Raw genomic sequence first — 18194 nt, 5'->3', positions numbered from 1 at the left:
TAAAACTGGCAAAATCTAGCTGTTTTCTGTAAAAACACCAGCATACAAACGTTTGACTAACTTTCTGACAATAGGCAAATTTCATTTTTTTATTTATCTATCTATAATATATTCATTCATTTGTGCTTTGAAATAATCATTTTACCTTAAAATGATAATATATTTGCTTTTGAAGAAATATCTAACAAGCTAGATTTTTTTTTATTTATATGTTTGATGTAAAAACGGCTTAACATATCTTAACCATCTTTAGTTCGGTAAGCAGACAAAAATTAACGATACAATTCTTAGACTAAATTATTAAAGAATAATTTATTTCACAGTTTAATATATTTTTCATTGATATAAATAAACGAAGATTTATCAAATTGTAATAAGACACAGAACAAGATTTTTGAAAAAGGTGGAAACCAACAAGGCAACGTTTGGAGTTTGACTTGTTGAAATTTAAAGCATAATTATATAAGTAGCTCCATAAGAAAGAGGGACTCCAACAGTATCCGGTTATAATTATACAAAAGATATATTTTGTCATCATGTAGCCAGAACTTTAAATCACAAGCGCCTTTTGATTTTTATGAGTTATGGTATATGCATCATGCAAAGGTGTTTTGAAATACAAGGAAAACCCAACATATCAACAATGAAGGGCTTCTTTTGCTGTCCCTAAGATTAAAACTTGTCACCAGGTCTTCAACAATCGGCTTTTTAATATTCATTTGCAATGGCGAACATTCACCGATTTAACAAAAATCGACATTCCATTTGTTGTAAGCGCTACATTTTTCACACAAGGCCTATTTGAACAGTACATTTAAATTGATCGAGAGACAACTTGCATGTGTTTTATATAGCATTAAGTACGTATCTTATAAAAAATCAAATAGAAAGGGACAAATAAAAAGAACAAAAAGTATACAAAAAAAACAGCAAATTATATATATACATAGATAGTAGAACTAATCAAAATAATGAAGAAAAAAGAGATGCGAGGTGCGCAATGAAAACCATCACGTCTAACCTTAAATGATCATGGCCAAAAGATTAAAACGAACTGAAATAATAGGTTACAAAAACACTCATACTTAAGAGTGAACAAAATGATTCCCACAAAAAAAACCGGGGTGATTTGAAGGATTTTTTGCAATAATTTTCGACCACTATTATTTTTTTAAGTATTTTGATAGTTCCGCCACATTGGTGTAATGTCATTGCAGAATAATACTTCCACAATAAACTTTCATTTATTACGTGTACATATGTCACCAATTAACACACGTTGTATTGTATCAGATTCAATTAAATTAAACAAACAGTGGTATCCTGTTGAGTATTTAAGATATCGTAATTGGAGATGGAAAAGACAATCAAGGCATCAGGGTGCCTGCTGATAATAAAATTCATTTAACAATTTCGATTTAGAACATTTTTGAATACCACCTTTTTGTTTTCTTCAATATTTTCGAAATACAAATTGTGGAAAAAATGTTTGCAGGTGAAAAACAATAATATTAACAGTGAATCGTTTAAATTATTTAGATGTAAATGTGTGCTTTATTATTTGTCATTAAATACGTTTCACCAAGTATCAATAGAAAACATCTTTATAGTTTGCATTATAAACTGTACGAACTATGACCTATAATGAACAAGCACCCTGATAGTAAATGCATTTGAACAGATGAGATATCCCTCCTAATACAATTTGATATAATAAAATATAATTTTATTTTAAATTAAATATTCATTGTTGCACGCATATTTGAACAATAAAAAAAAGCCGCAGTGAAAAACTCAGAATTCATTATGTATTTATTTAACTAAAATATGTATCAGTTGTTTCATTTATTTAAGATAACCGGAATTTATTTTACAATCTCGCTACAGTACGTTGTTTTCGTATTGAGTTGGTATTTTTTTCGAAGACCACTTTTCAAAACAACTGAGACCTAAGAATTTCTTATTTTAAACTGAATTGTCTTACATCAATATATAGCTTATTGACAGGAGTATTCAAAAGTATGAGTTAATAGTATTTCCTCCGCTTATGAAGTGTACTTTAATTTTTTTAGTTATTGCTGTCTCAATTCTTTTGGGGCAATTCATTGATATTTACTGATGTGAGAAAGGGAATTCAGATAATGAAATTTTCAAAAAATCGGAGACCTAAAAATGAAATCAAATAAACTGGAGTTTTTTATACCAACAGAAAGGTAAATCTATGTAGAATACGGTCGTTTGAGTTAATAAGAATTCAAACGATAAATAGAAATAATACGAAAGATGAATAAAGGGTACCCATATATGTTTCCATTACTTTCTATGTTAATCGAACATCATTGAAAACATTGCACCTCGGGTGTCTGTGATGAGGATAATCGGCCATTACTGTCCTCCATTCTTGGGTATGATAATATAAGGATAAAGATGCTTAAACTTTTGTATTTGTTGTATCAGAATGCAATTATTTCCTTTATTTTAATAGAAACAAGTAACTGTACACGACTTCTTCATAAATAATAAGTGACAACATAAATTACCTACTAGGACGTCATAATAATTTGTCCATGAAGGGAAAGACAATCTGTTTAAAATTCAGATCTATTGTAAATCGCTTACTCGTCGGAGCATAACGAAGCGAAATCAGATATCTATATTTTAATTAGAATGAAGAGCGGCGTAATAAATTTTGAAGGACAATGCAGTTTTGTTTACTTTAATTATTCATTTCTATTCCTTTTTTGTTTTTCTTCTTATTGTATTTTTGCGCAGCCTCCCTTTGATTCTCTAGTTCCATTTATTCCAATTGCTACAATTCTATCTTATTACTGTATACTAAATTCTGTTGCTTAATATTAGTATTCTTAAACTTGTAAATTTAAACTTAAATTGTCGATTTAAAAGTATGTAAATTTTATAAAACGAACTATCCTGATTTACAACTTTTCATCAATCCTTATATAATTTAGTTTTGTTTTCCGAAATTAATGATTTCTATATGCCATATTTTTTTTTTTATTTATTTTTTTTTTCAGTTTAAAAAAGCGTTACTCGATCTGTATTTAGAAAGATGCTTGTTTTTATGAAATAAATGAGTTTTTGTGTGCATTATTTTTCATATTTTAAATTTACTTGAAAACAATTTGCCCTGCATGAAACGAAATCTAGCTATTGGTCAAATACTTTATCGAATGATCAGCTGATATCAATTTATCATATTATTATATATTAATATTTTATAAGTTCGTAATGAATACCACGAATTTATAAATATTTTAAAGTATTTCATGCCAACGGGTTGCTTAAAATCGCCTTATCTGTGTAACAACGATTGGATTGCTAAAATTTTATGCTTTTCATACTTAAATAACGTTCCGAAGGGACGTCGGTAACCATTATTTCAGCTCTTTCAGAATTAAAACTTATCAGTCAATAGTGGACAAAACTAGAGGATGGATTAACTTTCAGGTTTGTTTTATATAATGTGATTGAACTCTTTTTTTTAATGAAGAAAACTCTTCTAAGCTTACTAACTGGGAAACTGTATACTACTACTACGGCGGAGGTAAACGGCTTTGACTACCCATGAGGGTTTTGCATTGTCGGTTAAAACTGTATTAAAAAATTAACAACAAAAGAGACTATTTTGAGTTCCCTGTTGTTATTTTTTCTCTTTTAAACAGTGATGTTCTTTTGGCCCCTTCTTGCGATTCGTATGTTTTCAAACGAGTTCGCTATGCCCGTGTCTTTTAAAGTTACGTTTCAGAATTCAATGACCGTAATATTTGTATAATTGGTAAATTATAATTAAGTCAAGGATTTCGTTACCACAAATTACTGTATATTCAGAAACTATTGCAAGCATTTATTAATGCGTTTTTGACATGACTAACACAAATTTGAGATTTATTATTGCGATTTCGGGAAATGTAAACTATAGATATATGTATCAGACACCATAATGAGAGTTCATATTGTTGTGATACTTACCAAGTTGCATTATTCGCACTGATATAAACGTCGCAATAATTTACTGTACCAAACAAAGTTTACTAAATTCTTTCATAAATGAAAGAAATTGGTGTGGAAGTTTGGTTAAACTTTTATTATACTTCTTATCACAAACGGGATATGTCTTTTTAATTGTATAAAGTGATATCGTTTATAGAGCTCGTATATTTATATACGATCCATGTAAAACTCATTGATTATTTTAATAAACTATTTTTAAATGTTATCAAATTAACAAGGTAATCAAAGTTTTGAATATTGCTTTTATCGGTACTTACGTTGGTTTTGTTTTGGATAAATTAAAAAAAACCAAATAAATACGTTTTGTTATACAGTTTTGAAAACTTATTATCCTACATCCTGTCGATACTGTGCACTTATATTTTGACATTGCACAATGTCATGCTTGTTTTACACTGTTTTTAACGTGTTTACACTTAATCCGTTGGATGTTATACTGATTGACTGCTGATTTCAGAGAGAATATAATTTGTTTTTAGTTATATTACGATTTAACCTAGTTTTCAGTAACTGCTTAGATCGGTACTTTGTGTCTTTTGTCTTTATATAATGTTGACACAGTGAATAAGCGTTGGTTCGTTAAAAGGATCTATTGTGTCTATTATTTTAACTATTCTTCAGACGTCGTTTCAGAATACAGGTCTTTCATTAATTATGCCCTAAGCGATGAGTTCAAATAACCACATATTTATCACGAAAGATTCACAAGAAACATCCTATAATTAAAAGTCTATAGGTAGTAGATTAAAATCATGAACTGATATTTTAAAACGAAATTGCAGTCACTTTCAGTATACTGTACTGAAATTTCTATTGAACTGATTAATATCTGTATTTAACAAAATAAGACATTTTCGAACTAATTTCAAAGTGTATATAATACATATAAAAATAAGGAGATGTGGTATGATTGCCAATGAGACAAATACCCACAAAAGTTCAAATTAAGTGGATGTAAGCAATCAAAGACAACCGTTCGGCCTTCAACAATGAGAAAAAAACCATATCGTATAGTTACCGTATGTGTCCGATTTCTATATCAAGAAACTTATTCTATGCAAATCACGATTTACTCTCAAAGTGATTTGCCAAAATGCAAATTAAGAGATATTTACACAGATGAAATCACCCTATATTTATGAAAAAAAATAGAATTTTTCTTTTGAATTACGTTAAGTAGTCAATAATTAACCAAAATTATGTTCTTATTGCACAAATATCTACAAAAAGAAAAAAAACTGAAGAAAAGGAACAACAAAAAGAAAACCCGGATTCGAACCAAAACCGACAAATCCCTACTCCTTATTTTGACTCTACAACTCTTTCATCTAAACTTTGCAGCTACCAACTTATACTATAGATGGTTTATTATATATAGGTGTGATATATATAGATAGATAGTAGACATTTTAATTACAAACCATTGGCAGTCAAGAGGTTTCGTCGATGTGTATGATATCAGTCATACATAACAGATTTCACGGCAATGGTTTTAAGTTAGTTGGTTTTGCTTCGTGCTAATGGTGAGTTAAGCATTTCCCAGCTTATTTTTACAGGCGTATCTATATGATATTGTTAACCCACTGTCCTAGGTAAGGAGAAGGTTGAGCGTCACAAATATGTTTTACACTGTCACATTCTTTATGTGTTTGTCCCAAGTCAGGAGCTTGTAATTCAGTGTTTTTCGTTGATTTGTCATAAGTTATTGGTTTTTCTCGTTTGAACTGTTTCCATTTTGTCATGTCGGGGGCCTTTGATAGCTAATTTTACGGTATGGGTTTCGCTCATTGACGAAGGCCGTACTGTGACATAATGTTGCTTACATCCACATCTGATAAATTTATATATATATATAAATTTATATCAAAACAACTATCATTTAGATAATATACAGCATAAGTTAAACCATAAATGGCCATCTTAATATAAAAGGCGAACTTATATATCCTATCGTTTTGATGATGATGATGATGATGATGATGATGATGATGATGATGATGATGATGATGATGATGATGATGATGATGATGATGATGATGATGATGATGATGATGATGATGATGATGATGATGATGATGATGGATGACTGCTTTACGTCCAGCGGCAAATCAATATGCATATTCAGGACGAGAACATGTTAATATGATATGAATATAAACCCTACTTTGTACTAGACCGACACGCTGAGTCGGATTTTTACCGTGTTTGTTCTAAATGTAACAGTCCGCAGGAAGACATGTCATCTTACACATTATTCTGACTCCGAGCTGACCGGTCTTTGCTCTTATTCCTTAAAGCCGCGTGTTTAGCGGAGAAGCAGCAAATACCAGTTTTAAAGTCTTTGGTTTTACCCGGTCGGGCTTCGAACCCACGACCTCCCGCACTCGAGGCGAACACGCTACCACGAATCTATCGTTTGAATGTGTATTTGTGGCAATTTATTTGAGCATTTAATTACTGATATTAAATCAGTGACGGTAAAACAATATTTTTTTTCTAGAATTTTAATCTCCGTTACTTCGTTATGTGTCTCGTTGGCTATCATCTTCTCATTGTAATATCGATCGAGTTACAGTATTTTATAGCATTTAACTTATATTGTTATTATTTTACTTAGATTATCTTGAACGGTATAATATGATGATGATGGTGATGTCAAAGTCTTCTCAAATCTTTCTAAATGAAGTTACTAGGTACTTCCATATAATAGTGTTTCCCACATAATATAACTGTTATCTTGTATTATTTAGATACAGAGTTGACAAAGACAAAATGTGGAAATATTTCAGCACTATCTTGCTGTTTGGTCAGAATATCTTTGGACGAATACTGATAGACTCAGAGATAGAGAATGTGCTCGAACAATATCATAATACATGTGGGACTCGTTCTTGTTTTTCGAATGATACTCTCAATGACAATGAATTTTCTTCAATGATTTGTGGAATATGCTCGTGTAACAAGAATTGTATAAAGGAGGCAAACTGTTGTCCAGAGGTTCTGCTTCGTCAACCAAAAAGAATTTGCTTTGATGGAATAATTCATCGCCCAGCAAAGCAATATGTCAAGGCAACAACATATAATCGTTTTAAATCCGTGAAAGAATGTCCTCCTTATTCTCCTGCTGATATCCGCATGAAATGTACAAAGAATAGAAACGTCACGGAGAGATTTGTGGCAATCCCTATGACATCACTTAACACCCACTTGACGTATGACAATATTTACTGTGCCCAGTGCAACAATGATGGGCAAAATTTGGAATCATGGTATCTTGATTTTCAATGTAAAATGAAAATTAACTTTAACATCCTTAGCTCAGTTAATGAAATCGTTTCACTGGCTATTCAAAGCAACTGCACAATAATAACAAGCCCTGTGAATAACCAAAAATCTTTCATCGAATCTTGTAATTCAAAAAGTGTTATATCTGAATGCAACCAAACTGGTACTTGGTTAAATGAAGATGATGCTGTACTTCACGCATGTCAGTCAGTAGATCAGCCGATTGGAATGTTTAAAAACGTATTCTGTTATATATGTAATCCCCCCATTGGTCACAAAGAAGTTATAACGTCATGTCCATTTAACAATCACAATATCAGTCTCTTTCAACTATGTAACAATTCGTTTCCTAGTGAAAGCATGTATCCATACAACAATAAATTTTGTTATCAGTGCAATGTTAACCAGACTTTAAACAATGCCATCGATATATTGTATAAACATTCGGTTAGTGGACATGTTTATTATGTTCTACCTCGCTACTGCAACGAACGGTCACAACTGGCCATATATGATAAGACAACAGCTATTGTTGTCAACACTCTACATATGAATTTTACAGATTCACAGAAAACACATGATAATATTCCTTTTACAAGGCAGTGGCAATATATGATTATTTGTCCGAAGCAGGAAATATTTAGTCTGTTTTATAGCGCTAATGATATAACTCAGGAATCTTTATTACGCGGGTGCAATAATTTTGAACCTGTTTCAAAGTACGAAGCGAAATGTGTCAGTAAAACACGACTTATACGTGAATGCAGTGAACCTATGTTCACAACTGACATGTTCCTTATTTTGAAAACCGCGTGTCTGTCATTAGAACATAGTAATTTAGTTGCATATAAAGGTTATTACAATATTTTTTGTTACATATGCAACTTGGAATTCTTAAATATGAAATCAATTTTATGTAGAGACCAATACTTTCTTTTGCTGTTTAACATTAAAGACGAAATATGCTTAAACGTAATACAATATAACTGGAACATCCAATTTGTGTATTGTCAATTGTGTTCCTTCAATGATCCGATAACTCAGCCAGGTGGAAGCGCTGGATATCGTTCAATGTTATTGTTGTCGTCATACGATCAATCTATAGATATACGTAGCTCATTATCTCACAGTTGTTCAAGTCAACAAATCTTTGATTCTTCATTGGTGAGTACAATACAATATTTAACGGGTAAAACTTTAAGTCGTACCGTTAATTCAGAAATAATTGAATAAATTGCATTTCCACTGTAAAATGATTTTTAGAAAAACTTTAAATGTATAAATTGGTAGGGTCTACTGATTAAGAAATTATTTCTGTGCTTTTTTGTGACAATGAAATATAAAATTGAAAATGGAAACGGGGAATGTGTCAAAAAGACAACAACGCGATCAAAGAGCAGAAAATAGTCCAAGGCCACCAATGGGTCTTCAACACAACGAGAAAATCCCGCACTCAGAGGCGGGCGTCAACAGGCCCCTAAACAAAAATGTTTACTAGTTCAGCAAAAATGGACATCACACTAAACTCCGACACACATAGATGAACCAAAAGTTTAATAACATACAAGACTTACAAAGGCTAGAGGTTCCTGACTTCGGACTTTAAACATGTTTTGTAAGATTTCAACCCTTTCCTATACCTCTAGACAATGTAGAATAAATACCGTAAGATGGTGATAAGGGAACATCACCATCTAAAAATGGATAATTACCAATACATGTAGGAAATGAAAAATCATCTCTTTTATCGTAAATTTGGGAATTAAGCGATTGAAAAGGTAGTGACCAGTGTTAGAAAAATCAAAATATTTAATTGTATATTTTGAGTTTAAGAATTGTTTTATTGTAGCAAAACTTAAGTTGTATCGCCCTAAAGAGTTGTTTACCTAAAAGCGTTTTTACTGTTCTGTGCAGACCTTAATGATTACCTGTGTTATATATATTAAGATTTCCAAAAGTTGTCTAGAGCAAACCAGATAAGGAATCTTTCAAAAACACAGGTTATACGTTATGTAGATCAATGAAATATCTTTTGTTCATCACAAGACAAATGAATAAAACGAAACGTAAAAATATAAACAACTTACTTTTCTGAAAATAAAACTTTCAAAATCATAACTCTTATAATACCATATCCATAAAACAGCGGAAGTAAATACCATAAAAACGTACAAAGTGAGCAATTACTTTTTCTTTGAATATTGAAGTTTGTATTTGTCTAATAACCATAAAACTCATTCGGTTTAATCATAACAATTCTATTTTTCTTTTTTTAAATTGTAAACATACGGAATAAAAATGTTTGAATTCCGAGGTATATTGAATAAAACCAATGTCCATTGGTTTTGAATCGAAAGAAATTTTCAATTTACAAATGTATATGTATATCAACATAAACCATGGTTTATTGCTATTTTTCAGAGTATTTGTAGAGATCTGAGGTGTATTCCTGGAAAGGTCTTCGCAAACAACACATGTATCCCACTTCTGCAAATGACAGAAGATTTATGCTATATATTTGCTGTTCACTTTGAAGCTATAATTTCTAAAAACGCCCAAGAGGCAGTAGGTATTGATTTGATAAGAGAACTAGCCGATGAAGCATTTGATAATTTGAATAGAAGGTTAATAAATACATCAATATATGGTAATATGAAGTATATAATTGCTAACATCTCGTGCAATAACATTAATATTAAAACTTCATTTTCTGGGTACCTATACTTCGATTTATGTACTTTTGGAGTGGTATCAAGACATAACATTGATTCAAATTTGCTACACCTGATGAATTCAACAGTAACCCTTAATCAAAGTGATCTTATTATGAGGGTTAATTATGAAAGTGATGCGGAGGCCTTTGATGTACCTTCATTGGTAGACAATATAGCAGTTGCAGACTTGTGCACATATCAAAGCGTGATTCCAATACGTGTTCCGGGCAAATTTGCTACGTATTACCGTGTAAACAAGCTACTACTGTGTACTCAGGTTGAATTTAGCACACACGAATATGAGAAGCAACGAAATGGGGAGATTAAGCTTCATAACAGTGGCCAACTCTTAAGGCGTAATGAATATCTTACAGTAAAAAATAATCATATTCGAGTGTGTTCTGATAGGTTTCTTCAGCTCATTTCCGAACTGCCAAATGAGAATATAGAACTTCCTATGTTTATTATCAGAGCCATGTGTAATGTTATATCACTTATTTGTTTAATTCTCACATTTATGACATACGTTTTATTCAAAAGTTTGAGAACAGTTCCTGGTCAAAATAACATGACCTTAGTGTTATGTATGATTTTGAACGACTTTCTCTTCCATGTTCGACTGTACAGTTTAGAAAATATTTATCTATGTCAGGCGATTGGTGTCCTTCAGCATTATTTCATTTTGACTGTATTTACATCATATAATGTGTGCACATTTCATGTTTACAGGGTTTTCACGACAAGTTTTTCAACCACAGCGAACTCAAATATTCATGTTTTATTCAAATATAAGGCATATATTTTTGGATTTCCGGCTATCATAGTTACAAGCAATATTCTTGTATCTTTTATTGACAATGATTATCAGTCCATTGGATATGGAGGTGATTTGTGCTTTATTGTTTTTAAATTGGCAGCAATTATTACATTTTTATGTCCAGTTGGTATTATCTTGTTGTCAAATGTTATTATGTTTGCTGCAGCAGTGTTTAACATTTGCAGTTCTCCACACGTGTCATCAGAAAATGTATCACATGAAAAAAAGAACAACATAGTCATATACTTTAAGTTGTTTGCCATAACTGGCTGCACTTGGTTACTACAGTTTATTGATGCATTGTTCCCGATATCAATGTTCACGGTTTTAATTTCAATGTGTAATTTGTTGACGGGGATATTTATTTTCATGTCATACATTTGTAACGAGCGTGTTTTAGAATTGTACAAATCCAAATTTATAGGTGGCAACAAGTATCTCTTTTCTGGTATATCACCAAAGTCGGCAACAAATCAAACAACATTACATTCCTGACTACAATTAATTTTGTTTGATACCAAAACATAAAAAAAAACAACAAACACATATGAAAACGAAACTATTAATATATCACACGCAATTAACAATTTCTTTACATTTGTTTCTTTTTCTTACAATCTTTTGTGATTACTTTGGCACATTGTTATTATGTCATATACCAATTCGTCTTTTTTTATTTTATTTTCATGATTTATATATTTCATTGAAAATGTAATTAATGTTCTGCATGTTTATCAATGTTTATAAGATGAATACGTTTGATTGATATCCGTTCTCATAGTGTTCAGGTTTCATCAGATAAACTTCACCTCGATAAGCAGAGAACATCGACATGTATTTCATCGTAATAATAAATAGACATGTATCAAAATATATGTAGTAAAAATCAGTTTCGTTCTTTCTTGTGCTGAAACACAAATCCGTTCATGGTTATAACTATAGCTCTACGGATATTGTTTTTAAATACGATAGGTGTTTTTAAAAAAATAGAGAAGAGCCAAAAGAAACAGAAAACATCATGCCTGCAAGAAAAACAATGAAAAGATAAAAACTAAAAATTAACAAAACGAATCCCACCAAAAACCGGACTGAACTCGAGTGCTCCGGAGGGATAAAAAGTTCTTCTTTCACTGGTGGCATTCGTTGTGAAGCTAATGGTAAGTGCAAATTTGGTAATAAGTGGCATTCAGTGAAATCAGAATCGCAGAAAATATAACAAAATTGTATCTACGACTAGTTGAACAGATCCGTAGTCATCTATGACACACAATTTCCATAACGACTAATCAATCAAGATTGCGTTGGTAAAACGTTCGAAGTTAAACTTCAACTAAACCACTTAGAACCATTTGTTCAAAAGTTTCATTCAAAGTTTGCTCAACTGACCCTTGTCAATTTCTTTATCAAAGCCGATATATGAAGGACACTTTTCTGTATCTTTGTATCTATAACTGGTATCATTATGTACTCTATGTAGTATAAACGTAATACTGACTCTTTTTAAGTAAAATTGAATAAGGAACAAAAAATGGGAGTTTTTTGCCAACTTGGAACGTAAATGACACCGAATGATAGGTCAATGTTTTTAATTAGATATGTAAAATTTATTGAAAGAATTTAATTTATTTGTTAGAATTTTTTATTTTGATGATAGAATTTTTGTGATTGTATCTTATGAACAGTTAATTTTGCAAATACAGATAAAAATAATTTTGATTTAAAGATTTTAAAAGTTTGCTTAATAAAGGGATATAACTCATTTATTCAATTATTAAGGAATGTACAGAAAATTTATCCATTTTGCAAGGTAGCAAGAACACTTGTTCGGTGACCCCACCTTTTCTTCTTATTTTAAGAAAGCATTTTACAGTGGGAAATCTAGTGACAAACATCACCTCCCCTGTAAAAACAGAAATCTTGATCTTTTCAATGTTTGTCTCGTATTAGCACTGGCACTTTTAATTAAAAATTCACACGAAAACGTTCTGGTAAATAGAAACAATAAAATTAGATTTAAATAAAAACAAAGTGTTCTTATAATGTTATCATTTCCCTCCTATAATCGCGAACGACGAGTACAGCAGGCTATAGGACCTTTTAACCGATAACCTACTTTATAAAAATATTTATCTTTAATTTTTAACCAGCACACACATGACTTTTAAATTGTTATATTAACTAAAAGATAATATTTCTATATTGAAAGTTCGTGTGACAAGAGCAGATCGATGTACTCGAAAACTTAATTAAATTGTAATAATTGGTATATTTTTGGAAATGGTAACATGCTAAGAAATGAAGAAATGATTTGTTTATACCCCAATCTACTTTGAGGTAGAACAGGTTTGTTTTGTAATGTAAATAATGTAAATTACGAAACGTAAGTTACAGTCAACGTATTACTGTAACCTTGTCGCCCTGTTATTGAAGTGTTCATGCATGTTTCGGTTAAGTCTGTTAATAAGATTCATATCTATATTTTGCATTATATAGTTAAGCTTTTATCCATTTTCTCGCAATAATATTAACATAAATCTTTAAAAATATGTGACTGACTATTATGCTTGATCAGATTGTTTTTACATTTTTCTCGTATAAGTTATGATGGCATGATACTAAACCCCTAACGGGAAGTATTGTGGTTGATTTTCATATGAGGAAAACCTAATTTTATTATCTTCTAAACTGATGTCTGGAGCTCACATGTAGCCTGCCTCCGGATGCGGGATTTTCTCGCTGCGTTGAAGACCCGTTGGTGGCCTTCGGCTGTTTTCTGCTCTTTGGTCGGGTTGTTGTCTCTTTGACACATTCCCCGTGTCCATTCTCTATTCTATTATAAGGTATTTAGGATAATTCTAGAATTGCAACATCATTTTGCCGACCGGAATTAAATGCTTTCGTGAAGTCGTTTAAGATGACTAGTAAATTAAACTGTGAAGGTGGATTTTCTTGTACTAACACTTATCAGTCTCATCTCTTTCTTTAACGGGAATATGTAGATATTTTCGGTTTTCATGGATATGATGTATTACCAAAAGGGTTTGGAGTTGTTAGAAAATCAAACAAATATATGCTAAATGACCAAAGATGTGTAAACTTTACTAGTATGTCGTTCGTCTAGCTTGTTGGGGTCGGTTTCTTTTCTTCGCAAACAGTTGCATAACTTAAGGTTTTTTCTAGGAGTGGATTTATTTAGATTTCTTTTGAACAATCTTCATTGAAAGTGCCACTGATTTCTTGAACGTGAATACTGTTCCATTTTCCATGAAGCTATATTTGTTAGACTCAGATCAATGTCTGGTCTCGTATCGACGTCCGTTCGTCAAATCGACGTCCAATCTGATATTCTCAAAATACTGCCTTATATTTTATCCCCTCATCTCGAGGTTCAATGTGACGTCATGTATTACCAAAGTGATGTTGATCGATCGGATTTCATCTAATTGATGTCCAATATGATTTAAACATTTATTTCTAGTTTGGTCTTTATTTATTTTCTCTGTAATTATCGTTTTATTTTGTGCAATGCTGGTTGAATATTATACATTTTTTTATATAATACAAGTGTGGACTCAGATCAGTGTGGATTATAAGTTTGGATGTTTGACAGTGTTTTCTGACAAAAAGAGTTCTCTGTTTTTCCCCCATAGTGTTCTATGTTAAAATGTGTTGCACAGTGTACCAAACACTAAAAATTAGCAGTGTTTTATAATTAATATTTAGTTTTAATGTTCAAGACTGTCATGAAGGAGACACTTATTGCATGGATTACCAAATGATTCTGATAAAATATGTCCCGCAACTTTGATTTTTGATAGCAGCAAAAACTCAAAATTAGGAGAGGAACACAATTCAGGTGCATTTCTGCACGATGTGATTTGAATTTGCGTATCTGAGAACCTGCATTCATGTACTATTTGTATAGATCTATTTATATTCCTTAGTGTTGGTCATTTCCTACTTGGGTTTGTCCAAAAAAAACTGTAAATTAGTTAAGGATCTTCCCAGTATCATTAGTAAACGATTTCCTTCAAATGTCGAAATTGTTTCTTAGAAGATATCTAATGGTTTTAAGTAATGACAAATTACCAGATATGGCATAACCAGGTTTATAGAATAACTAGTCACGAGTAGAATATTTTTCGATATTTGAATTCTTTGATTGGTTATTCTTTTTATTACATTGGCAAATGACTTTTTTTTATGAAATTAAAGTAGAAAATGTAAGGACCTATATCTTTTTCTACGCATTCACAATTTGTTTTGATCCGGCGTTATCGACGTCTTGACAACGCCTATTGTTGTATGGCGTCAAAGGAGTGAAATAACCACGTTTATTTCACATGTGAAATTATCGGTTTTTATTTCATAGGGAAATCAATGTAATTCATTGCAACCAATGTAATAAACTTGTTTACTTTGTTATGTGGGTATAATAACTTGGTCAATCCAATGAATTTGTTTATGATTCTTAATTTCTAGAAATAAATTATGACAAATAGTGTAGACTTGAAGAAATATGAACTATGAATTTTTAGTATTTTAATTGAAAAAGGTATTGCAAAATTATTCATGTTTGAAGACGTTTATTATATGGATAAACATATAAGTGATACCGGTACAGAAAGATGCAGTTTGTTGTGGTATAAAAGTGAGCAGTGCTGTAATTACTGACATTTACACAAATTAAGAAATGAACGAATAAATAATAAATGTTGAACAATGAAAGATAATTTTAGAAATCGATTAGGCCTTGTGAATTTTGTCCTTTTCTTTTACATAAATAAACATAATGTATACGTGATTGACTATTACACTCAGAACTCGTCAGTAGGCAGAACAGATGTTTAAAAAAAGTGTTACAAAACCAAAACTATTGCTAATAGCATGAGTAGCATTAATTGGTAAATTTGAGGTTTTTTTTATTTGGCTTCTGGACAAAAAATGTTTGATTCAAATGTAAATAAAATGCTTTAATCTCCCCTTAACTAATTACATTGAATGGATGCTTCTTCAACAATTTCTTGTGCTGACAGTTTTAATCATCTTACCTTACAGCTCATGTGCAGATGTGAGTTGTCTGTCAAATCTTTATTTGACAAAGAATGTATTTGCACAACAATGAACAGAGCTCAAAACAAAGCACTTTAATAGTACACTTAGACAAAGAGCTCAATCCAGTGATATACTTTGTAATACAGTCCGTTCATGAACATCTGCCTTCATAACCACATCTATGATATAACAAACATGCCAAACTACATGGATCAGAAGTCCCCCGAGGTGCAACTATTGCCCTGATGCGTAGCCGAGGGCAATAGTTGTATCCGAGGGGACAATAAAGTTACTATTCCACAAATATCCAGTCAGTAAGTGTTTTATTATACCGAAAGAGACAACAGACAATAAATGTCGGGGCTTAATCAACTATCGTAATATTAAAAGGAGAAACACAACCATACTGTTTAACGTTTACTTCATATATATTCTGAATGATAAGGCTACGTCCCGCACTGACGTCAACCCTATAGATATAATATGTAAAAAGCGACGTCTTAACTCCCGCTGTATTCTCAACATTCTCCAATCCCGAAGCTGCAGTTGAAATTCCGCGAAATATAATGACGCTTGCGGTCAAATAGTTTCATCGAGGGCAAATAGTTGGAAACTATTGACCGGTCAAATAGTTCAACGCTTGCAATTTGAAAAATAGTGAAAATATTGTGTACTTATTTTTCTTCTTTTTATCCAAAATAATGTAATGTTATTTGCAATCAGCAATTTTAAATGCCTCTGGATAACCTTTTTTTATGATGAAATGTGAATAATATAGGGTTAAAATGCTTAAACATTTTTGTTGTTGTATAAGAATGCAATTATTCCTTTATCCAATGACAACCATGAACCGCCATTGGGTATAAGTACTTTTTTTTTACATCAGTATGGGTTGTTTTTCATAAAATTGGATGAATATAAGAGAAAAGATACTTAAAAGTTGTTCGCTTTGTTTAAAAATGCCAATATTACTTCTTTTTGTGAAAAATAATGCACTGTACTTTGCAATCATTTATTTCAAATACTTCTATTAAGTTATTTTTTATAAAATTTGAAGAATATAAGTAAAAAGATACTTATTTATCATTTGAATACTTAGTACTCTTAATCTTAGGTTATCAATTTAAAACGATACAAACATTGATCACGTTTTTAATCAATTGATGTTTAACTTAATATGTATTGCTATATAGTTATGAACACTTATGATCCTACATCCTTTCGATTCATATATTTTGGCAATGTACAAGCTAGGTTATGCCATTTTCAGACTGTTTAAGTTGGTCTATTTATTTCTATGATTGTATGTGATTGTATTTTGTATATATTTACCTCTTGTTTCATATGTCAATGTGACAGAGTGTTTTTAAATAAAGCATATTGTAGTATTGTATTGTTTATAATATCTTTTCCCTTAATCCGTAAGATGTGTACTGATTAATATTTTAGTCTTGGAAAACACGATTTATCTTTTAGTTATATTTTGCTTTTGACTCGCTTTCAGTAATTGTGAGTATTCTTGGGTCGGTAGTTTGTGGCTTTTATCTTTATAAAGGCAACAGTAGGATACCGCTGTTCGAAATTCATAAATCGATTGAGAAAATAACAAATCCGGGTTACAAACTAAAACTGAGGGAAACACATCAAATATAAGAGGAGAACTACGACACAACAGAAACACAACATTAAAATGTAACACACACACAGAAACGAACTATAATATAACAATGGCCATTTTCTGTATGTGCTTCGTGGCAATAAGATGAGTCAAGTCCTTTTCGACTTATTTATACAGTTTGTTCTTGAATCGTGCTGTTTCGCCAAATTCCTATATTAGAAGGAGGGTTGACCACTGGTAATCAGTTTTATCCCCACCACATTTTTATGCGCATTTTCATACGGGTGCCACATGTAGAGAAGTAGCTGCTTAACCCTTCGGAGCATCTGAAATCACCACCGGCTTTTTGGTGTGATTTTGTTGCTCAGTCAATGGTTTTCTATGTTGTGTTCTGTTACTAGTACTTGTCTTTGATAGTTTACGTTTTTTGTTATGGCGTTACTGGTTTTTTGTCGACTTTGAATATCCCTTTGGTACACTTCGCCTATCTATTCAAGAGCCTGTTGTTCCATGATAATCATTTGTCTGCCATATTTGTTTTTCGTTTATTGTTTTAGTATATATGAGGCCGTTGGTTTTCTTGTTTTACATTTTGTCATGTCAGTGATCTTTTGCAGCACACTATAACATGTACTATACTATAACAGGTTGAGATTTTGTTCATTGTTAAAGG

General features: G+C 31.4%; 1 protein-coding gene across 1 annotated transcript; it reads left to right on the top strand.

The window, feature by feature from the left end:
- The first annotated feature begins 10506 nt into the window (after positions 1-10506).
- Positions 10507-11343, top strand: LOC127733476 (adhesion G protein-coupled receptor E3-like). The gene is made up of 2 exons (XM_052242832.1): positions 10507-10615; positions 10856-11343. The coding sequence occupies exons 1-2, from the start codon at positions 10507-10509 to the stop codon at positions 11341-11343; spliced, it is 597 nt and encodes a 198-aa protein (XP_052098792.1).
- The last annotated feature ends 6851 nt before the right edge of the window (positions 11344-18194 follow it).

This window comes from Mytilus californianus, unplaced genomic scaffold (genome assembly GCF_021869535.1).
Source record: "Mytilus californianus isolate M0D057914Y unplaced genomic scaffold, xbMytCali1.0.p SCAF_3, whole genome shotgun sequence".
Lineage (NCBI taxonomy): Eukaryota > Metazoa > Mollusca > Bivalvia > Mytilida > Mytilidae > Mytilus > Mytilus californianus.
Note: the sequence above shows the minus strand (reverse complement) of the source record. Positions and strands in the feature narration are given on the sequence as shown.

Excerpts from the sequence above, each read along its gene's own strand:
- LOC127733476 (XM_052242832.1), top strand. The coding sequence starts at position 10,507 with ATGTGTAATGTTATATCACTTATTTGTTTAATTCTCACATTTATGACA. Across the intron at positions 10,616-10,855 it reads TAACATGACCTTAGTGTTAT|TTACAAGCAATATTCTTGTA; the intron begins GTATGATTTTGA and ends CGGCTATCATAG.